Raw genomic sequence first — 19366 nt, 5'->3', positions numbered from 1 at the left:
AAAAAAAAAAAAAAATTAGCCACACCTAGTGGCATGCATGTGTAGTCCTAGCTACTTGGGAAGCTGAAGTGGGGGAATGACTTGAGCCCAGGAGATCAAGGCTGCAGCCGAGATTGTGCCATTACACTCCAGCCTGGGCAACAGAGCAAGACCCTGTCTCAGGAAAGAAAAAAAACTAATTTCAGGGTTTTTCATGTGTTGATCGGTTGATTTTTGCTTTTATTTCTTAGGGTATTCCCACTAGAAATGTACAGTCACTTTATGTATCTTAAAGACACTTTCAGTAGAACCCGAATGACAATTGGCTTTACTTGTTCCATTTACTTTTTAATTTTAGGGATTTTTTTTTTCAACACATTATTTCATTTTGTAACTATATAAAATATTTGCATGATACTAAAAGTTCTGTCTATAAAATTAAGAATATTCAAAGAGGTCTAGTTGTTACCTCTATCCCTGCCTCCCCACACAGTCTTATTCCTGGGTGGCTGACAGTATTTTTGTATTTATGGCTGAAGTGGGTGCTGGAGATGGAGGAGTGGGATGGCAGTGGTGGGAGATTCTATGGCTCCATGTGTAGACTTACACTACTCTCTTTCTCCTTTGGTATGGAGCTTTATAATTGCCCTCAGTGTGCCTGGTGCTTCAGAGTCCACAGGCTCTCTGAAGCAACCTTTGTAGGTCCAACCTTCAGTCTGATACTGTTTGGAAGGAAAAATAGTTGCATAGGTACACTGAATGAGGGAAAGAGTAACTGTTGATTTCAGCCCCCTCATGGGTGTCCAGTCATTTGGCTTCCCTGAGCCACATTGGAAGAAGAAGAATTGCCTTGGGTTACACATAATATACACTAACAGTAATGATAGCTGATGAGCTTAAAAAAAAAAAAAAAAAGAAGTGCAAAAAAATCTCATAATGTTTTAAGAAAGTTTACAAATCTGTGTTGGGCCACATTCAAAGCTGTCCTGGGCTGCATGTGGCCCATGGGCCATGGGCTGGAGAAGCCTGCTCTAAGTCTTTAGATGGGGCAGGGCAGGGGGTGGTAGTGGGTCCTGCTTCCTGTTGTCTGTCCCCTGCAGCCATTTTATATTTTAGCATTCTCTTGTCTGCTAATACATGGCATTTATAACTCTGAAAATTTAATTGATGGTTCTCCCTTTGTTTCTGTTATCCCTAAAGATTTATGCCATTTCAAAAAACAAAAAACTCCTTTGCTTTTGTTTTAATGGGGTTTTGAGATAAGTATGTGTTCATTTTGCTTTATTTAACCAGAAGCTGTCTCTGTGCTCACATTTCTGTTGGAGGAAATTTGGCCCAGGTACGCTTTAAACCCTGGCTGTTTGAGAGCCAGTTGCTCGTCTGTGATCCCACAGGTATCCTGTGGATTGGAGTGTCACGTATCAAACATGGCTGAGGAGGGTTTAGGGACAGGCACACACAGTGATTAACATCTATAAATACAGAAATGGGTTTACATAAAGAGTTCTAAATTCACAGAATTAAATTAGAAAAATTATTAATGTGGTTTTTGTTGTTATTATAAAGTCTTAAATTTAAAGTACTTTTGATTGGTTTACATTCAGTGTGTTAGAGGGTACTTATGCTATATGTGCAGTTGCATCCTAGTTGTGTAAATAACCAGAGAAAAGATGGTAAGTGCCGGGCGCGGTGGCTCAAGCCTGTAATCCCAGCACTTTGGGAGGCTGAGGCGGGCGGATCACGAGGTCAGGAGATCGAGACCATCCTGGCTAACACGGTGAAACCCCGTCTCTACTAAAAATACAAAAACTAGCCGGGCGAGGTGGCGGGCGCCTGTAGTCCCAGCTACTTGGGAGGCTGAGGCAGGAGAATGGCGTAAACCTGGGAGGCGGAGCTTGCCGTGAGCTGAGATTCGGCCACTGCACTCCAGCCCTGGCGACAGAGCGAGACTCCGTCTAAAAAAAAAAAAAAAGAGGGTAAGTGACCTGAATTCTGAGTGTTGAGTGTGTATTGTCAAAAGGCCATATCATGGAGACTGAGTATAGAAAATAGAATGTTTTAGAGTTAGAATAAGTGTAGCCATTTATAAAAATAAATTAGTGAGTTTATAATTTGGAGGCTTTAGGAAGGCAAAAAATAACATTCCTTTGTGTTTTCTGCTTTGAAACTAATTGATAAATAGACATGGACATAAAATTTCAGCTTTATTACTAATAAAAGTGGTGTGGAAGGTGAGATATTTGGCCTTAATGGACATTCTATTAACCCCTGAATTAGACAAACATACTCTAACACTGGTTAGTCACTGATAGAGCAGGTCTCCCCCTAATAGGAGCAGAGTCAGCCCCTGTACTTAACCATGTAGTGGAGGACTGACTAGAATGCCGCCTGTATGAAGGAAGGAAGAACCACTGGAGAACATGTACCCAGAAGCTGTTGAACTGATAGGTCCTTCTCCCAGGTTCACAGATCAGTTTCACTCCTTCCTTGGCTGAGGGGAAAATGAACGAGTGAAAAGAAGCTGAAAGTGTGCTTTCTAAACTTTTCCCTCCTGGAGATTTGAATGGAAATATGGAGAATAAATGTTTCCCCTAAATGTGTTATATGTAACAGGTATAATATAGCAGTCATATTCATACTCATAATAGTATTATAAAGTAATGGGCAGTAACTGGCCCATCATTGTGTGCCCCATTGAATTGCATGCTACTCATTTTATACCATGCTTGGTAAGCCCCCTTTAATCTGAAAATATCTTGCCATATTTTGGCCCCGGAAAATTTTCTCATATCATTTCTTCTCCCGGGTTTTCTGTATTTTCATTCCATTAAATAGTTGTGCTTATTAGATACTTAAATATAAACATGGCCAAGTACGAAGGAACTTTGAAAGGTACTTTTAATTAGAAGTAATATTTGCTTTACCAACTAATTTTAGAGTAACTATATATATTTTGTAAGCTATAACCAGTCAGTGTGTGAATGCTTTATATATTCAAACAGCAGGTTATACCCACTTTCTTACCTACGCAGAAGCTGTTGCTCTTTTGCCAGAGAGCAACCAAATTTTTCTGAGCAGTGGTAGCTACCTGATGGCTACTGCAAGGAACTTCTCATCTACTTTCCATTCCTACTTCCTTTCTTCTTCTAATAGTGGTCATGCACCCTCTTAAATTCCCTTATTTTTTTTCTTTTCTCTTTTCCTTTCCTTTCCTTTCCTTTCCTTCTTGATTAACTTCACTACAGGCAGTCTTACATGTACACATAGACACATGCCCTTATTAGCTTTATCAGTATCTTAATTCTGTTGCTCTAGTACATCAAGAAGTTGTCAAGTGTCCTGTCTGCCCCCACCCTTCTTTATGTTAAGGTGGGAGGTATTATTGTTTTATCTGTTTTGTTTGGTGGACTGACCTATGGAACTAACCCACTATTTGTAAAAGTGGTATTTTTAGCAGGAGAAAGCTCTCTGGGTTTCAAAAAGTGAGGTATCAATCAACTTAAAAAATATTCTGCTTGTAGTTTAAAAGAATTTCTTTTTATATTTATACATTTTAGAAATGCTATTTTTATTCAGTAGCTTTTAGTATGTCCTTTTTTTCTTTTTGTTTCTCTAAGTGCCATGTAGGGAGTATACAGATATGACTAAGGTAATCACTGCTTTTAAGGAATTTATACCTCTCTTTGGTAGAGGAGATAATATAACCTGAGGTAAGGAGAGGTACAGACAAGCACTTGTACCTGGTTTAAAAGCAACAAAAATCTCCAAAATCTATAATGATTCTTACATGGGTTTTGAGTGAAAGAGAAATGGTAGTATAGAATACTTAGAGTGCTAGTGCAAGTCTTTGCCCTGGTTCTGATTTAACACATTGTCAGATCTCCTATCAATTCTCACTATTAATTTTTCTAAACTATTTCCCAGCTTTTCTTGTTCCTTCCCCTGCCTCACAAGCTGGGGTGCTGGCTTTTGTAAGAATAGAATAAGAAGATAGAGCAGATAGGAGGTGGAGGAACAAGAGGTGAGTAAGATTAGGTAGGTGTATAAAAGATGGTCATGCAAAATTTGTATATATAGCCTTGCCCTTGAACTTTTGAAAACTTCTGTTTAACTTACAAATTCAGTATATTGTGTTAACTCTGCTCCACACTTTCCTAAATCTTTCTCTAAAATGTCTCCTAGCTGTATCGACTACCTGATTTTATTGACTGTTTGTTGTTAGTATGTGGATTTAGGCAGATCATTGGACTGTCATTATGTGCATTTGCAAATACAACATCCTTTGTGAAAGGAAGAGTAATTTTTAGTAATCTATGTAGTTTATGAGCTCTGTATCATTCTGTCATTGACTTTGATGCAGATCAAATTGACTTTTTGAATTATTGATTATCATGTAATAAAGACAAGGTTTTACATAAAAGATAAGAGAAAAATGCATTTTATTCTCAATATTTTAAATGAATCATACTTACAAAATAGTATTTGTCGTTAGTTCACCAATAGCTATAACTACTCTGATTTAACTTTAGATTATATCACATACTTAAATACAATAACACTTACAAATTTTAGAATGTGAGATTCATTGGGAGATAAAATACTGCCTACCACATAGGATGGTTGTGACAGTTAATTTAGTATGTTTAAAGCACTTTGAGTATTACCTTGCCCATAGTAAGTGCTATATAAGTTTATAAGTGTTAGCTAACATTTATTTTTGTTTTTATTATTGTTATCTAGTGGTAAAAATTTCTTAAGTGATGAACTGAAGTCTAGATTTTTGAGATGTAGTCATTGACCGATTATAAAGCAAATGCCTTTAGATATTTTAACTCCATCAGTACGGTCTGTAGTAGGAGACTGATTTTACTAAAATTATATAATTATATACATCTGTTCCTATTCCTTTGTTAGTACCTTTAAGAATGTAATGCTGAATCTGAGAATGTCAGGACATTTCACGAGGTATGAATGTAGGATACTCATTTACACATTGCTGCACAGACAGCCTCTGTATAACCAGTCTGTTGGTTATTGATATCTCTTTTACTGCCTTACTTTAAATCTTATCATGTAATTTCAACACATAATTTGTGGCACTTTAGTTTTTTTACCCTTTATGGTTTAATAACTTATACGTGTACATGCTTAAAATGTCAAACAATACAAATGGGAACAAAGAGAACTCTTTCACCATCCTTGAACCCCTCCTTTTGTAGTCCCCTTATCCAGAAATAGAGATTACTAGTTTTAAGTATTCTTTCAAAAATATCCTGTGCATTTACAAACACGTGTATATATATCCATCCTTGTCCTTTTTAAAACACATATATTAGTGTACTATATATACTATTCCACCCCTTAGCTTTTTTCATTTAATATTAATGAAGATCAATTTCATTCTATGTCAGTATACATGGGTCAGTGTCTTTCTTAGAGCTTCAGTCTATATAGTCCATGTATGTGTAAACTATCATTTATCTAATCCTACACATATTGTTTGTTTTATATTTTTTACTTCTTGCAATGTCATAACTAATACCCTGTGTGTATATCTTTTGTTTCTGTGTACGTTTATATGTAAGATGAATCCTAGAAATAGAATCGCCAAGTTCAATAGGATATATTTTTAATGAAACTAAATACCAGTTTATAATTGCCTACACACATGGTTTGAGAGGGCTTTCTTCCGCTATTCTTTCTACAGTAGCATATTATCAAGTTTTAGATCTTTGTCTGCTGAGTGAAACCTATTGTCTTATTATTGAATATTTATCTATCACTGAAGTTAAACTTTTTTTATGTTTAAAAGTCATTGACATTTATTCTTAGCTGGACGTGGTGGCTCATGCCTATAATTCCAGCACTTTGGAAGGCTGAGGCAGACAGATCACTTGAGCCCAGGAGTTCCAGACAAGCCTGGGCAACATGAGGAAACCCCATCCCTACCAAAAATGCAAAATTAGCTGGATGTGGTTGTGTTCACCTGTAGTCCCAACTTCGCTCGGGAGACTGAGGCGGGATAATTGCTTGAGCCCAGGAGACAGAGATTGCAGTGAGCAAGATTGTGCCATTGCCCTATAGCCTGGGCAACAGACAGAATGAGACCTTGCCTCAAAAAAAAAAAAGTAATTGATATTTATTCTCCACTAAAATACCAATTCACATCATTTGCCAGTATTTGCTGAGTTACTAGTTTTTTTCTAATTTGCAAGAAATCTTTAAGAACATCAGCCTTTTGTTTATATAGTACATGTTTTTCTTTTTGTTCTTTGTCTTCTGATTTTTTTCTAAGTAGAAATTTTAAAATTTTGTATAGTCAAATCAGTCTATTTTTAATCAGTGTTACGGCTTCTGAGTTGCTACCCATACCACATTCCCACCTTGTATTTTCTTCTAGTATTTTTATGTGTTTTACTTTTTACCATAAAATTTTGTTGAATACATGTCACTTACTGGTATTAGAAGTAGGGTAGGAATTCAGCATAATTTTTTTAAGATAACTAGTCTGTTATGCCAACACCTTTTTTCCCCCATTAGATATCTGTTTTATCCTCAGTAATTTGAAACATCATTTCCATTATACTCTTTGTTCTTGAGCTTGTTTCTCAATTCTTAATTTTGGCAAAGTTTCTCATTATGCTGCCAGACTACCATGTCAATATATACATGTCATCTTTTTTATAGTGGCTGTTTTATATTGTTATATATTTTCAAAATAAGATATTTCTTAGCATTTTTACTGTTTAAATTTTAAATCATACATAAAGCAAAATTTTGTTTTTTCTTCCACTATACAGTAAGTCACTGAAATTAATTTTAGATACCTGCTCCTGAGCTCCCCTTTAGTCAGTGTACTATAATTTAGAAGCAGTCTGTAGTCAAATATGATGAACACTGTATAATTTCATAATTTCTCCTGAGTTTAAAGAATTTTTCTTTCTTTTCTAGCTTTTAATCTAGACAACGAGCAACCAGATTATGATATGGATTCAGAAGATGAGACTTTATTAAATAGACTTAACAGAAAGATGGAAATTAAGCCTTTGCAATTTGAAATTATGATTGACAGACTTGAAAAAGCCAGTTCTAATCAGGTACTGTACCATGTAAAGATGTCTCTTATCTTCTAGGTAACCCAATTTGCACCTTTATTTTGCATTTTTTTTTAAGACCTGAATGTGTTACATTTTACTGTTTCTTGGATTTCTTTTCCTGACATCCTGGAATTTCTGTTTACAATGTTCCTTGAATAGAGTATTTAAGCACAATTTCCTTGAATGAGAGTATGAAGAGTACTGTTCTGACTGTTTTCCTCTTTGGATAAAAATAATACTAGTTACAATGTTGCAATATTTTCTTGATCCTTTCCATATGACTAGTATTGCTGCTTCCATAACTAAATTTGCTTGCTTGGATCTCTAAGGCAGTCATCTTATGTCAAATCTTGCTCAGATGTTAAGGTACTCATCATTTTAAATGGATTTTAATTTTAATTACTTGTACATTATTTCAGTTTTTCAGTGAGGGAAAAATTATTTACAAAAGAATATTCTTTAGTGAGATATTTTATATATGGCACAGGTAACTTAAAATGGTACTGTCTTTCTAGAAAGCAGTTAAGCAGTGTAAGTCAGGAGCCTAAAAATGTTTATACACTTTGATTTAATAATCTCATCTCTCAGAATTGTTCACAAGAAAAATAATTAGAAAAAGTGCCGGTGATTTTTGAGCAAGAATGTTCAGAATAAATAAGATGTCTCTGGGGTAGACTGTAACACAGCCATTAAAAATCATGATTTTGAAGGATGTCTAGTGCCGTAGGAAATTGTACATTATATAATATCAGATTTAGAAAACAGGATACCGAACTCTTTATGTGGAAAACTTTGAGGTTTGTTTAAATCATTTATATTTGTACATGTGCATAGAAAGCAAAAGAATAAGGAAGTTTACAACAAAATGCTATAACAATGGTTATATTTTGGGTGCTGGAATTGTTGGTGATTTTTATGCTCTTTATCCTATTTTTCTGTGTTTTCCAAATTTATCGTGAGCATGTGTTGATACTGTAACTGGATTTTTAAAATAAACTATTTTTAAACATAATTTTTGGTGTACCTGTGTAGTATATTAATGTGCTAATTGTTATTAATCTACTAAGAAGTTAGAGATAGAGTTGCAAATCAACTTTTTACAGTGGATTGTTAAAACTTTTTATTAGTTTACCCATACAAATTCATTATTTTACCCTACAACTTAAATCTTTTAAATCTCTAAGGCATTACAAGCTCTTCAGAGCATTTTCCTTTGGAAAATGACTTTGCTGCATATTTAGCCTGTCAGTTTTTCCCCCCATTTTGATGAAAAGTAATATCCACTGTACTATTCAAAGAAGTACATTTTGAAAATTGAATTTTGCAAACTTCATGTTACTGGTTTTTGAGAGATTGTCTTACTTGGTTTTTTGTTGGGATTTCTAAAAAAGCACCGAATTGATGTTCCTTGTAATTGGTGACTTACAGTTTTCCTGGGATTTTAGTCACAGGCATCAGATAGAGTTTCAGTTTTTCTTTAGATGTAAATTTTCTTAGCAATCCTAGACTAGATCAGCCTTTTGGTATTTTTATGATTTTCTGTGATTGCTCAGAAACCACTCATAGTGGCTGAGATGATATCATCAGAAGCCTTCAGCTCTCTGTTCTGTAGTTTGCTTTCTTTCAGTTAGTAAGTAATATTTAGTGTCCAGGTGGACAAGGCAGGTGATAGCAGTAAGACAGATGACAAAAATTCTGCCCTTGTTCAGTGTATTATCCAAGTGGAGACAGGATAAGCAAAAAAAACATGTAAGCAATACAGTTAAGTGTACACATATAATCAGCCCCATCCTATTTTAGTTCTCTTTGCTCAGGGACAAGTTTCTAGGCTGTGAAACAACTCGCTAGGCACAGAGCATGATAGCATCTACTTTCAGCAGTGGAAGTAAAAGTGGAGATTTTGTCATTGGAACAAAATAATGGTCCTGTATTAGAATCAAGGATTAAAGATAACAAAGGGTCATCTTCATTCCATTCCCTAATCTGTTAATTTATGGATCTCTTTACTTTTCCTTTATGGGGACTGGCATAGTACTAGGTCCCAGGACAAGGACAAGGAATCAAGTTTGTGATTAAACTGCCATTTATTAGGTTAATAGAAAACAACAAAAGGATAGACCTTTTGATTTGTGCTCTCATATCTTGGAGCTGTCTTTACCTTTTTTAAAAAAATAAAAATACAGTTTATTCCCTCTGGTTTTATTGTTTCTCATGACCATTCCTTCTTTCTTTTGCTTGATCCCTTTCATTCAACTCCTGTGAACATCAGGGTTGCTTGAAATTCTGTTCTTGGTGTTCTTATCCTACATATTTTTGTGTAGTATCAGCTCCGTGAATATTTTTGTAGATATAATAATGTATTACCTTTGGCCTTGACCTCTTTCTCAAACTCCAGGATTTTTCCCCCCTTTTGGTTTTGCCTATTGACATCTTCACGTAGATGGTCCACAGTCCTCTCAAGTTTATCCTTTTGAAAACTGAAGGCTGGGCGCGTTGGCTCAAGCCTGTAATCCCAGCACTTTGGGAGGCCGAGACGGGCGGATCACGAGGTCAGGAGATCGAGACCATCCTGGCTAACACAGTGAAACCCCGTCTCTACTAAAAAATACAAAAAACTAGCCGGGCGAGGTGGCAGGCGCCTGTAGTCCCAGCTACTCGGGAGGCTGAGGCAGGAGAATGGCGTGAACCCGGCAGGCGGAGCTTGCAGTGAGCTGAGATCCGGCCACAGTACTCCAGCCTGGGCGACAGAGCGAGACTCCGCCTCAAAAAAAAAAAAAAAGAAAACTGAACTTACTGTCTTACCCTACATCATCTTGTAATCCTTATCTCTTCAGTAACTCCCAAACTCAGATCCATCCATTTTTTATCCCTTTCCTTCATTGATAACTAATTCAATTCAGGGTTTGTCAGGTTTTATCAAAGCGCTGAATGAAAGAAAGAGATTTGACAAACCCCTGAATTGAATGTTATCAAATTATTTGATTTAATACCTTCTTTCCAACGTGACAACTAATTGCAGTACCTAACCTGGGACTGAATCTTGTACTGGGTGGGAGTGGGGGGATGTTATGAAGACTATTTTTGTGTCAATTGACGATATTGGAATATAGAGAGTAGATTACTTAATATTTTCAATGTTAAATTTACTCAAGTTGACGGCTGTGATTATGAAAGAAAATATCCCTATTCTTAAGAAATATACACTTAAGTATCTAGGAGTAAAGAGCCATGATATGTGTAACTTCCCTCAAAAGGATCAGAAAAAAAAATTGTATACACACACACACGATTAGAGCTTGAATGCACACAGATGTTAAAGCAAATATAAAAGCTAACAATACATAAGTCTTGGTCTAAAGGGATATACAGTATTCTTTGAAATGTTTTATTCTAACAAGTTTTCTAAATATTTGAGATTAAAGTTAATTTTTAAAAATCACAAGCCATCTTAAATGGCATTCTCTTTTATAGGATTTTCTCTAAAATAAATAATATTTTCTTTCAATAACCCTCAATGTTTTAATGTATAAACCCTTATCTCATTCCTAAACTATTTAACACCCTATTTTTAGTTACTGATTAACCTTCTATACCCTATTGACCTTTTACTGCTCTCCACTTATCACACATTCCCATAGAAAGACCACTCCTGCCCAAAACAGAACTCTCCTTCTAACACCCTGGGTAATCATTTTCCATCATTTTCCTTCCTATCTACCTCCATACTACATTTTATTCTCTTGTAGAAGCATAATTCCACTCTTTCTAACTCTTCCTTGTGTACCTGTATAGTCCTTGAATATTTTAGTTTCACTTATCTTTTCTCTCATTTCTTCAGTCTTTCTCTCTTTGCCCCAAAAGGTGCCCAAGTCCCCATTTCCAGGAGAACCCTTTCATTTGACCCCATCTTTCTCTGCAAACTACCACCCAATGTCTCTTCTTTTTTTGTCATAATTAAATTTTCAGAAAATTAGCTATACTTGGTGCTTCCTATGTTTACCTTTTACCCACATCACAATTCATTTCAGTTTACTGAAATGGCAGTGTTTAAGGTTACCAGTGGCCTCCTAATTGTCATCAGGAGCCTCTTTTCAACTTGTATCCTACTTAATATCCCTGTAGTATTAAATGATGTTGACCAGGACATTTTCCTGATTATTTTATTCTTTCTTCATCTCCTCTTTATCTTCAATGTTGATATTTCGTTTGTTATCTGTCCCCTGCATTTTTTCATTTATCTTAAGCTGCTAACAGTTTTTTTTGCTGGTTCCCAAATCCATACCTGTACCTACCAAGCTCCAGAGCTGGAGTTCTAGTGGAACCTTTCCACCTGAGCAAGTATTTCAAATTTAACATTTCCAGACCTCTTTTGCCTCCCCCAGTTTTGCTCTCTGATATGGTTTAGATTTGTGTCCCTGCTCAAATACCATGTCGAATTATGATCTCCAGTGTTTGTGGAGGGCCTGCTGGAGGTGATTGGATCATGAGAGTGGATTTTCCCCTTACTGCTGTCATGATAGTGAGTTCTCACAAGATTGTTTCACAAACTTGTTCTCACAAGAATATTTAAAAGTGTATAGCACCTCCCCCTTCTCTCTCTTTCTTCTGCTCCCACCACATAAGACGTGCCAGCTTCCCCTTCGCCTTCCACCATGACTGTAAGTTTCTTGAGGCCTCCACAGCCGTGCTACCTGTACAGCCTGCAGCACTATGAGCCAATTAAACCTCCCTTCTTTATAAATTACCCAGTCTTAGGTAGTTCTTTATAGCAGTGCAAGAACAGACTAATATACTCTCTTTCTTAATTAATGATATCATTTTCGTCTTCCATCTAGTTGGCCAATTTGCACTTTAGTGCTGACTTCTTTAAAATCATCCCAAACATCACTAAATCAAACCAGTTTTTTGTTCCACAATGTTACGCAGGTTGAGTATACCTTGTTCAAAATGTTTAGGACCGGAAGTGTTTTGGGTTTTAGATTATTTCACATTTTGGAATATTTACAGGTATATAATGAGATTTGGGGATGGAACCCAACTCTAAACATGAAATTTATGTATGTTTCATATATACTTTATACACACAATCTAAAGTTAATTCTTTTTACAATATTTTAAATAATTTTGTGCATGAAAGAAAGTTTTGACTGCATTTTGATTGTGACTGTCAGATAATGTCAGGTGTGGAATTTTACACTTGTAGCATCATGTTGGGACTCAAAAAAAGGATTTTGGAGCATTTCAGATTTATAGATTAGAGCTGCTCAACCTGTATTTGTTGCCTGTACCCTGTTCCCTTATTTTTATTATTTTTCACCTGGACCACTGCTATTCTGCCACCAGCTATTTTATTAAAAATTCATCTTCTGCCGGGCGTGGTGGTTCACGCCTGTAATCCCAGCACTTTGGGAGGCCGAGACGGGCGGATCACGAGGTCAGGAGATGGAGACCATCCTGACCAACACGGTGAAACCCCGTCTCTACTAAAAATACAAAAAATTAGCCGGGCGTGGTAGCAGGCGCCTGTAGTCCCAGCTACTTGGGAGACTGAGGCAGGAGAATGGCGTGAACCTGGGAGGCGGAGCTTGCAGTGAGCTGAGATCCGGCCACTGCACTCCAGCCTGGGCGACAGAGCCAGACTCCGTCTCAAAAAAAAAAAAATTCATCTTCTTAAAAAAGAAAAACCAATAGCTTCCGCTGTCTATAAAGTGAAATCCGTACCTCCTGATTCCAGCCATGCTGAACTACTTTCTGGTCCTCTAATGTACCATGCCTTTTATGGCTCTATGTTGTTCCTTCTGTCTGTAATGCGAGGTCCTATATTTCTAATAGTTTTTAGTAAAATTATCACCTTGGGATATAGACTACATGTTTACTAAGACCATAGTCTTATTTGCTGTTCCAGCTATAGTCCTCATGCTGGTGGTGTTCATAGTACCAACGTCAGAGGTTTCCCTACTGGATAAGTTCTGTGGCCTGGTTTTAGGCATTATGGCTTCCAAGCCTGATTCACCAATACTTCTGAAGATGTAGAACTATCCAGTAACTTGTAAATAAATTCCATCTATTGCTTGCAAATAGAAACTTTGACTGATACATGTTCTCAACCTTCATTGTACTTACAAAATTCAAATTAAAAGCGCCTAAAACTCAATATAATAATCATATCATATCAGGTTTTTTTACATCATGCAGCATTTTAGTTGTTTACTTGATACTGCATTATTGATTATGCTGTGGCTGGGGCAGACCACAAGCAGATGCACCAAATCAGTGTGGCATTTAGGAAAATGTGGTTCTCATGTGCACTAGGAACAAGTACATTTTTACATGGGAGAGGGTGCCTCCTGTATTTTTTAATTAGTATGTAGCATGTTGAAATGGATATGTTCTTTACTATGATGTTGAAGTATTTGTATATTAAAAATGAAATTTGGTCTAGATCTTTTGAAGCAGTCCCAGTGAACCCCATCACACAATAAAGTTTTAAAACTACCACACCATGCTGTAATGTGTGTGTACATGTATTTTATAATTATGTTATATAAAGTTAATGAGCAGTCAGATTATAAAAGTAATTTGAATTTATGTCTTCCATTTCATCTCATTTAAAGTGTTGTCTTATTCAGATTTGTTTTAACTTTGTATTATGAAAAGATCGGGGGGTCATTCCTATGACTGCAGAGAAGGTTAGTTTCAGCATTAGCGATCTATCAGTATGTAGTTAGAATTGTCTTCTAAATGGCAGATTAATAGAATTCTTGACAGTTTTTAAGACCTTAGAAGATTATGCATGGAATTGAGGAGATCTTTTTTTTTTTTGTGATCATTTTATCATTCTAATTTCCTTACTCTATTTGTGGTTCAATGTGGGTTGGCACTGTTGAGAATCAGAAAACTATAGTGGAAAATTTAGAGGAAGAAATGAATTGATAAATCCTTCTAAAATAGTCATCTCAAGCATGAAGATCATAAGTGTTTTCATGGATTAGTATCACCCTTCTGTGGGAGAGAAAAGTATTTTATTTAGCTGTATAGCATTAGCAGTCTTAGAATTTACACAGCTATTTTCTTTTTTGATGTAGACATATGTCCCTTTAAAAAAAGTAGCACATGGTTTATGTTTGAGCACTTACCCAAAGACAGGAGAACTTTATAACTCTACCAGTCTTTGTTGTTGTAGTCTGAAGACCTTTTCCATTTTCTGGGTCTTTGAAGAAGATAATGTTTTTGCCTTAATTTAATTTATGCAGAATACTCAAAATGTGTAACTATGTATATTTTGATTTCATTGAATGCTGATGTTTTCATTTCAGATTGGCTTGCCGTAATTTTGTGGCATTGTGTAAATTAGGAGTCATTTGATAAATAAGATGTTTCCAGTGTTACCTATTTAGAATCATATTACAATTTCACTGTGTTGGTTTTGAGCTGTGGTCATTCATTCTTGAAGAGTGTAAGGTAAAAAGTGGTCATTTAACTCTTTTTGAATTTGATGTAAATGCTTGTTATTTGGAAGCCTGCCTTTGGTAGTATTTAGGCTGTTACACAAATAATATACCATAGATTTGAAGGAAGTAAAGTGAAAAAAGAAGTTGTGTAGCAAAGAGGTGTTCACTTGTCAACGCTGAACACAATATAGGCAGTCCCAGATGGAAATTTGTCCTGCTCTGCCCTGTATCTTATTATAGTAATGCTCAGTTCCAAAGTTCTCACATTGTTCTCTTATTAATTAATTTGTGTTTGTCTTACCTTTATTGCCATGTCATGAGTTTCTTTAGGTAGCAAATTCCTCTTAAAGTTTTTTCCCTTATCTTCCCCACATTCTGTAACCCATTAATGGGCTGATGATAATTTTTAATAACTTCCTAGTTGACTGTTTTGTAAATTAAGTTACTGCTTAACTCAATGTTTTGTAAATTAAAATACATTAATTTTTACGTATACTTCATTTATGTATTCAAAATATATTTATTGAAATTGCTAGACTACAGATTTTGTTGATTAACAAACTAAGTGGTCCTTGTCCTCATAGAGCTAGTAGCCATCTAGAAGAAAAGCCTATATGGTAGGATACTTTTTTTAATCTCCTCATCCCTATAATAAGTAAATAATGTAAATCAACTCAGAGCTATCTTGGAAATAATAAATTTACCAGACTCTTTTGCCAGTTAAGTAGCTGGTTTCTACTGCTTTTTAGTGAGTGAAGTACATGCTAAACGATGGAACATTTTTATTTTTAATTTTTTTAGAGGTAGGGGTTCTCAGTATGCTGCCCAGATCAGACTTGAACTCCTGAGCTTAAGTGACTCTCCCGAATAGCTAGGACTACAGTTGCGTGCCACTGCACCTGGTGCTAAATGACGGAACTTTTTTTATACTGCATAAAAATAGTGAGGTTGTGATTTCGCATATTTTTAATCATGTGACATAATAATATGTGACAAGTAGCTCTTCCCCACTCACGTTGATGCTGTACCCACAATAGAGATACGGTGATACTAGTTGCCTCAGAGTAGCTAAAGATAATTTTTACAGAATTATTAAAACCAAGATTACTCATAGAGTGTTGCTGTATAACAACATACAGCAGTGAACTGAAAAAATAATTAACACTGGAAAGAAATATCAGAATGTTTAACTGTGAAGTGTGTGTTGAATTCTTATTACTTGTGATATAAAGAGGGCTTTTAACAACACGGCAATACACATTGTAAGCTGGAGCAAGCAGCACCAGAGAAAGAAATCTGAGCAGGTGTTTTAATTTCAGCATACCATGCAGGAGCATAGGAAGCAGTGTTAACCTGAGTACTGTTATATAAGAAACTCATTACTGTTCTGCTGATTGGTGGAAAGAGCTGTTATCCTTCTCCCCATTCTGAAGTTACATTAAGCTCTTTATTTAATAGTGAGGATAACAAAATTTTATCAGAGATGAAATTATCAAGAAGCCGAAGCACATGTAACACATCACGGAATTGTTTCCCTTGGCCTCCAGAACACCTGAGAACTGCCTGTGATGCTGTCAGCACAAGATAGAATTTTGTTAGATCTAGAAAGCTCTGTTCTTATTCTACCACTGTTGTTGTAGACTGGGGTTAACATCACCATTCTGGAGAACTCCAGCTAACAGTAGAAAGTTATCCACTTAAAGGTGGATGTTTGGAAATACTGGTTCTTATGAGTGTGGTCTTATTTTCCAGACTCTGGCGATTCACTTTAAGGACCAAATGCAGCCTCTCAAGTGTAGTAAAGCTACCTCTACTAAGACATTGGGTAACCATAGAATGGCCACTTACTATTTTAATGCACTCAATGTATTGTGACATGGACTAGAATACTTGAGTTGACATTGTCATTGTATTCTCTTCCTGTGGTCAAACTAGGCAGACAAATTACAGTAAGAAACTGACTAATTAATTCTAGAAATCATCATCATAGCACTTGAAGTCCAGTGATCAGTGCCTTTATTCCATGAAGTTATACTAACACAAGAAATTATGAGAAATTTATTTGGTGAATTTTGACTTCTTCAATAGACTTCATACAACTTACAGGTCAATTTTTGTATTGATCTTATAATTTCAATGAGATAAATTTTCTCTTCATTTCCAAGTACTAGGGAAACATTTCTTGGGAAGTTTCTCAGCTTCTGAAAATGAGCCTTCATCTCTAAAATAATACAAGTAAAAAGATTGGGATAGCATCACTTCAGCGAGACTTCCCAGCCCTGAAATGGCATGATCTTTTTCTAATGTTTGCTGTAAATGGATATGTGTAACCCCCATTCCATCCTACTAAAGCCGATTGTCTTATCTGATCTCAAGGTGCAGGGCAACAAATGTGACCAAGCAAATGTTTACAGCCTTAATTTGAGATGTGTCAGCATTATGCTGGCTGCATTGAAAAAGAGGTAGGTCCCTGAAATACCAGCATTAGAGCTCCTAAGGGAACCATCCTAGGGCCACTGTCCCAGGAGATGACATTGTCATTAGCAGAATGAGTGTTAAGAATAAGGATTTTCTAGTACTTAACACTTGGATAGAGGAATTATTTTATATGTCCCTGGTACAAAGAATTCAAAATTACATAATGTTGAAACTTCTGGAAACATGCTAAGTTTGTTTTTATAATCAGTTCCAAAAGAGGTATATTATAGTAAGTTGCAACATATTCGAGAATATTCATCTTTTATTTTGGAGGCACATAAAAAGAAACCCCCAGACCTTCTACTTTCTATAGGAAAACAAACAAGCTAGTAGACTTGAAAACCGATAGATCCTCAAATATGTATAATATCAGAATTTTGAAGGACCTTGGATGTCTTCTAGTCCAAGACTTACCTGAGGGATAAATTTATTATAGTCTTCCCAAATATCATTAATCCAGCCTTCTTAAATATTTTCAGTGATACAACTCACTACCTCTCAGGGGAAAATACTAATTTTTAGATAAATCTCCAAATTCATGATTCCTCATTAAGTTGAATTGAATTGTGTCTTCACCTACCATAATATCATCTGTTTGTAGTTGTTCGAACTGGTCACATTTTTTTCTACAGCCATAATCTAACTTTTATTTCTTTTTGCAAACATTGTAACCAATGACATTTTGTATTTTTCATTTAGCTTGTAACACTTCAAGAAGCAAAACTGCTGCTAAACGAAGATGATTACCTTATTAAAGCTGTATACGACTACTGGGTGAGAAAACGTAAAAACTGCAGGGGGCCATCCCTCATTCCTCAGATAAAACAAGAGAAAAGAGATGGCTCTACCAACAATGACCCTTATGTTGCCTTTCGGAGAAGAACAGAGAAAATGCAAACTCGAAAGGTAATGTGCAAATTAGGTTTCATTGAAGGTAGCTTAATAGTATTTAAGATCAATAGTTTTTTTTTTTTTTTTTCTAGTAACTTGAATTATTTGAACATAATGGGAGCTAATGGCATTGATGACCTTCTGTAAGAAATACTACTTTTCGTCTGACCCATGGTCAGACGCATTATCCTTTGCGCCACTGGCCCACCACAAGAAATCCTACTTTTCAGTAGCTTCTATTGGTCAGTTGTTTATGCTGTTTATCTGCTACCTATGCCTTTTATAAATGTACTGATCGTACCATTTTATGCTTGCAGTTAAAGTGATATGAGGAATTTTGTGTCCTTATGCACCTTGGAAGTTTTGAGCTCTTCAGTAAACTAAATTCTCTATCAATCACAGATCTGCTGTGTTTGGGAAGCTGATAACTTGAAATACTACTACTATTCCTTGTTGCTCACTTGAGACCTTACAGTTCCTTGGAAACCATACTGTAGTTCTTCCAAGTGAAAATGGACCTTGCTGCCTCTGGCTACTATAGGGTCGTGGGAACTAGAGAAGGGTTCATTTTCAACCCTGTTCTGCAAACAGTCAAAGGTAGCAGTGGAATCTTTCTCCTTTTCTGAGTTGTCAGTTGTGTTAGATTTCAAATTGATGAGCTTGTTCCCATCTGGCTTTCAGAAGCAGCATAAAGCAGAATTTTAAGTAAGAGAAACAGGATCTCATACTGTTAAATGATATGGTATAGAGGAAAGCACTATTCTAGAGGAGTATTCACTTGTCTTCCATTTCTCATGATTAATTGTAACACCACACATAAGTATCAGGAACATATAAATGTAAAATAACGAATTATAATTGGAGGCACAGCTTTTTCTGTGGATTCTCCTAACATTGAAAGCTTGTCCTTGTCAGCTGTTAATAATGTAACAGCTGTGAAGCATGACAGCTGCCAAGGATAGTATATTTTAGGAGAAACTCTCTTCCTGGTTAATAACTAGAATTTCTATAATCCTTGAGGATGTGATTTTTTTAAACATTTAGAGGATGGATTTCCCAAGTGTAGATGACATTCCCTGATCCAGACTTGAGTTTTTAATTTGGCATTCTGGTTCTTAGCTAAGGGAATCTGTAATATTTTATGAAGATTTGACACTTTTCTAAGTCTGAAACAAGATAAGTTCTTAAATATAGTAAGACTTCATAAATGTGGACTATTGGACATAAGGAAAGAGAGGTTTATCTAAATCATTAGAAAAACCTGAACTATGAATCGCTTTTTGAAAGCAGTATAGGCCGGGCACGGTGGCTCAGGCCTGTAATCCCAGCACTTTGGGAGGCCGAGACGGGCGGATCACGAGGTCAGGAGTTCGAGACCATCCTAGCTAACACGGTGAAACCCCGTCTCTACTAAAAAATACAAAAAGCTAGCCGGGCGAGGTGGCTGGCGCCTGTAGTCCCAGCTACTCA

At 36.1% G+C, this 19366-nt stretch overlaps 1 protein-coding gene across 1 annotated transcript in view; it reads left to right on the top strand.

Annotated features, from left to right (window-relative positions):
- The window catches only part of EPC2 (enhancer of polycomb homolog 2 (Drosophila)), a 150349-nt gene that overhangs the window by 96735 nt on the left and 34248 nt on the right, over positions 1–19366 (top strand). Inside the window, exons 3-4 of the mRNA XM_011943070.1 lie at positions 6931–7076; positions 17705–17911. Of these exons, the coding sequence (XP_011798460.1) occupies positions 6931–7076; positions 17705–17911 (353 nt within the window). The remainder of the gene's footprint in view (positions 1–6930; positions 7077–17704; positions 17912–19366) is intronic.

Source organism: Colobus angolensis, unplaced genomic scaffold (genome assembly GCF_000951035.1).
Source record: "Colobus angolensis palliatus isolate OR3802 unplaced genomic scaffold, Cang.pa_1.0 Scaffold215, whole genome shotgun sequence".
NCBI lineage: Eukaryota > Metazoa > Chordata > Mammalia > Primates > Cercopithecidae > Colobus > Colobus angolensis.
The sequence above is the reverse complement of the archived record's forward strand: the minus strand, read 5'-3'. Positions and strand labels throughout refer to the sequence as shown.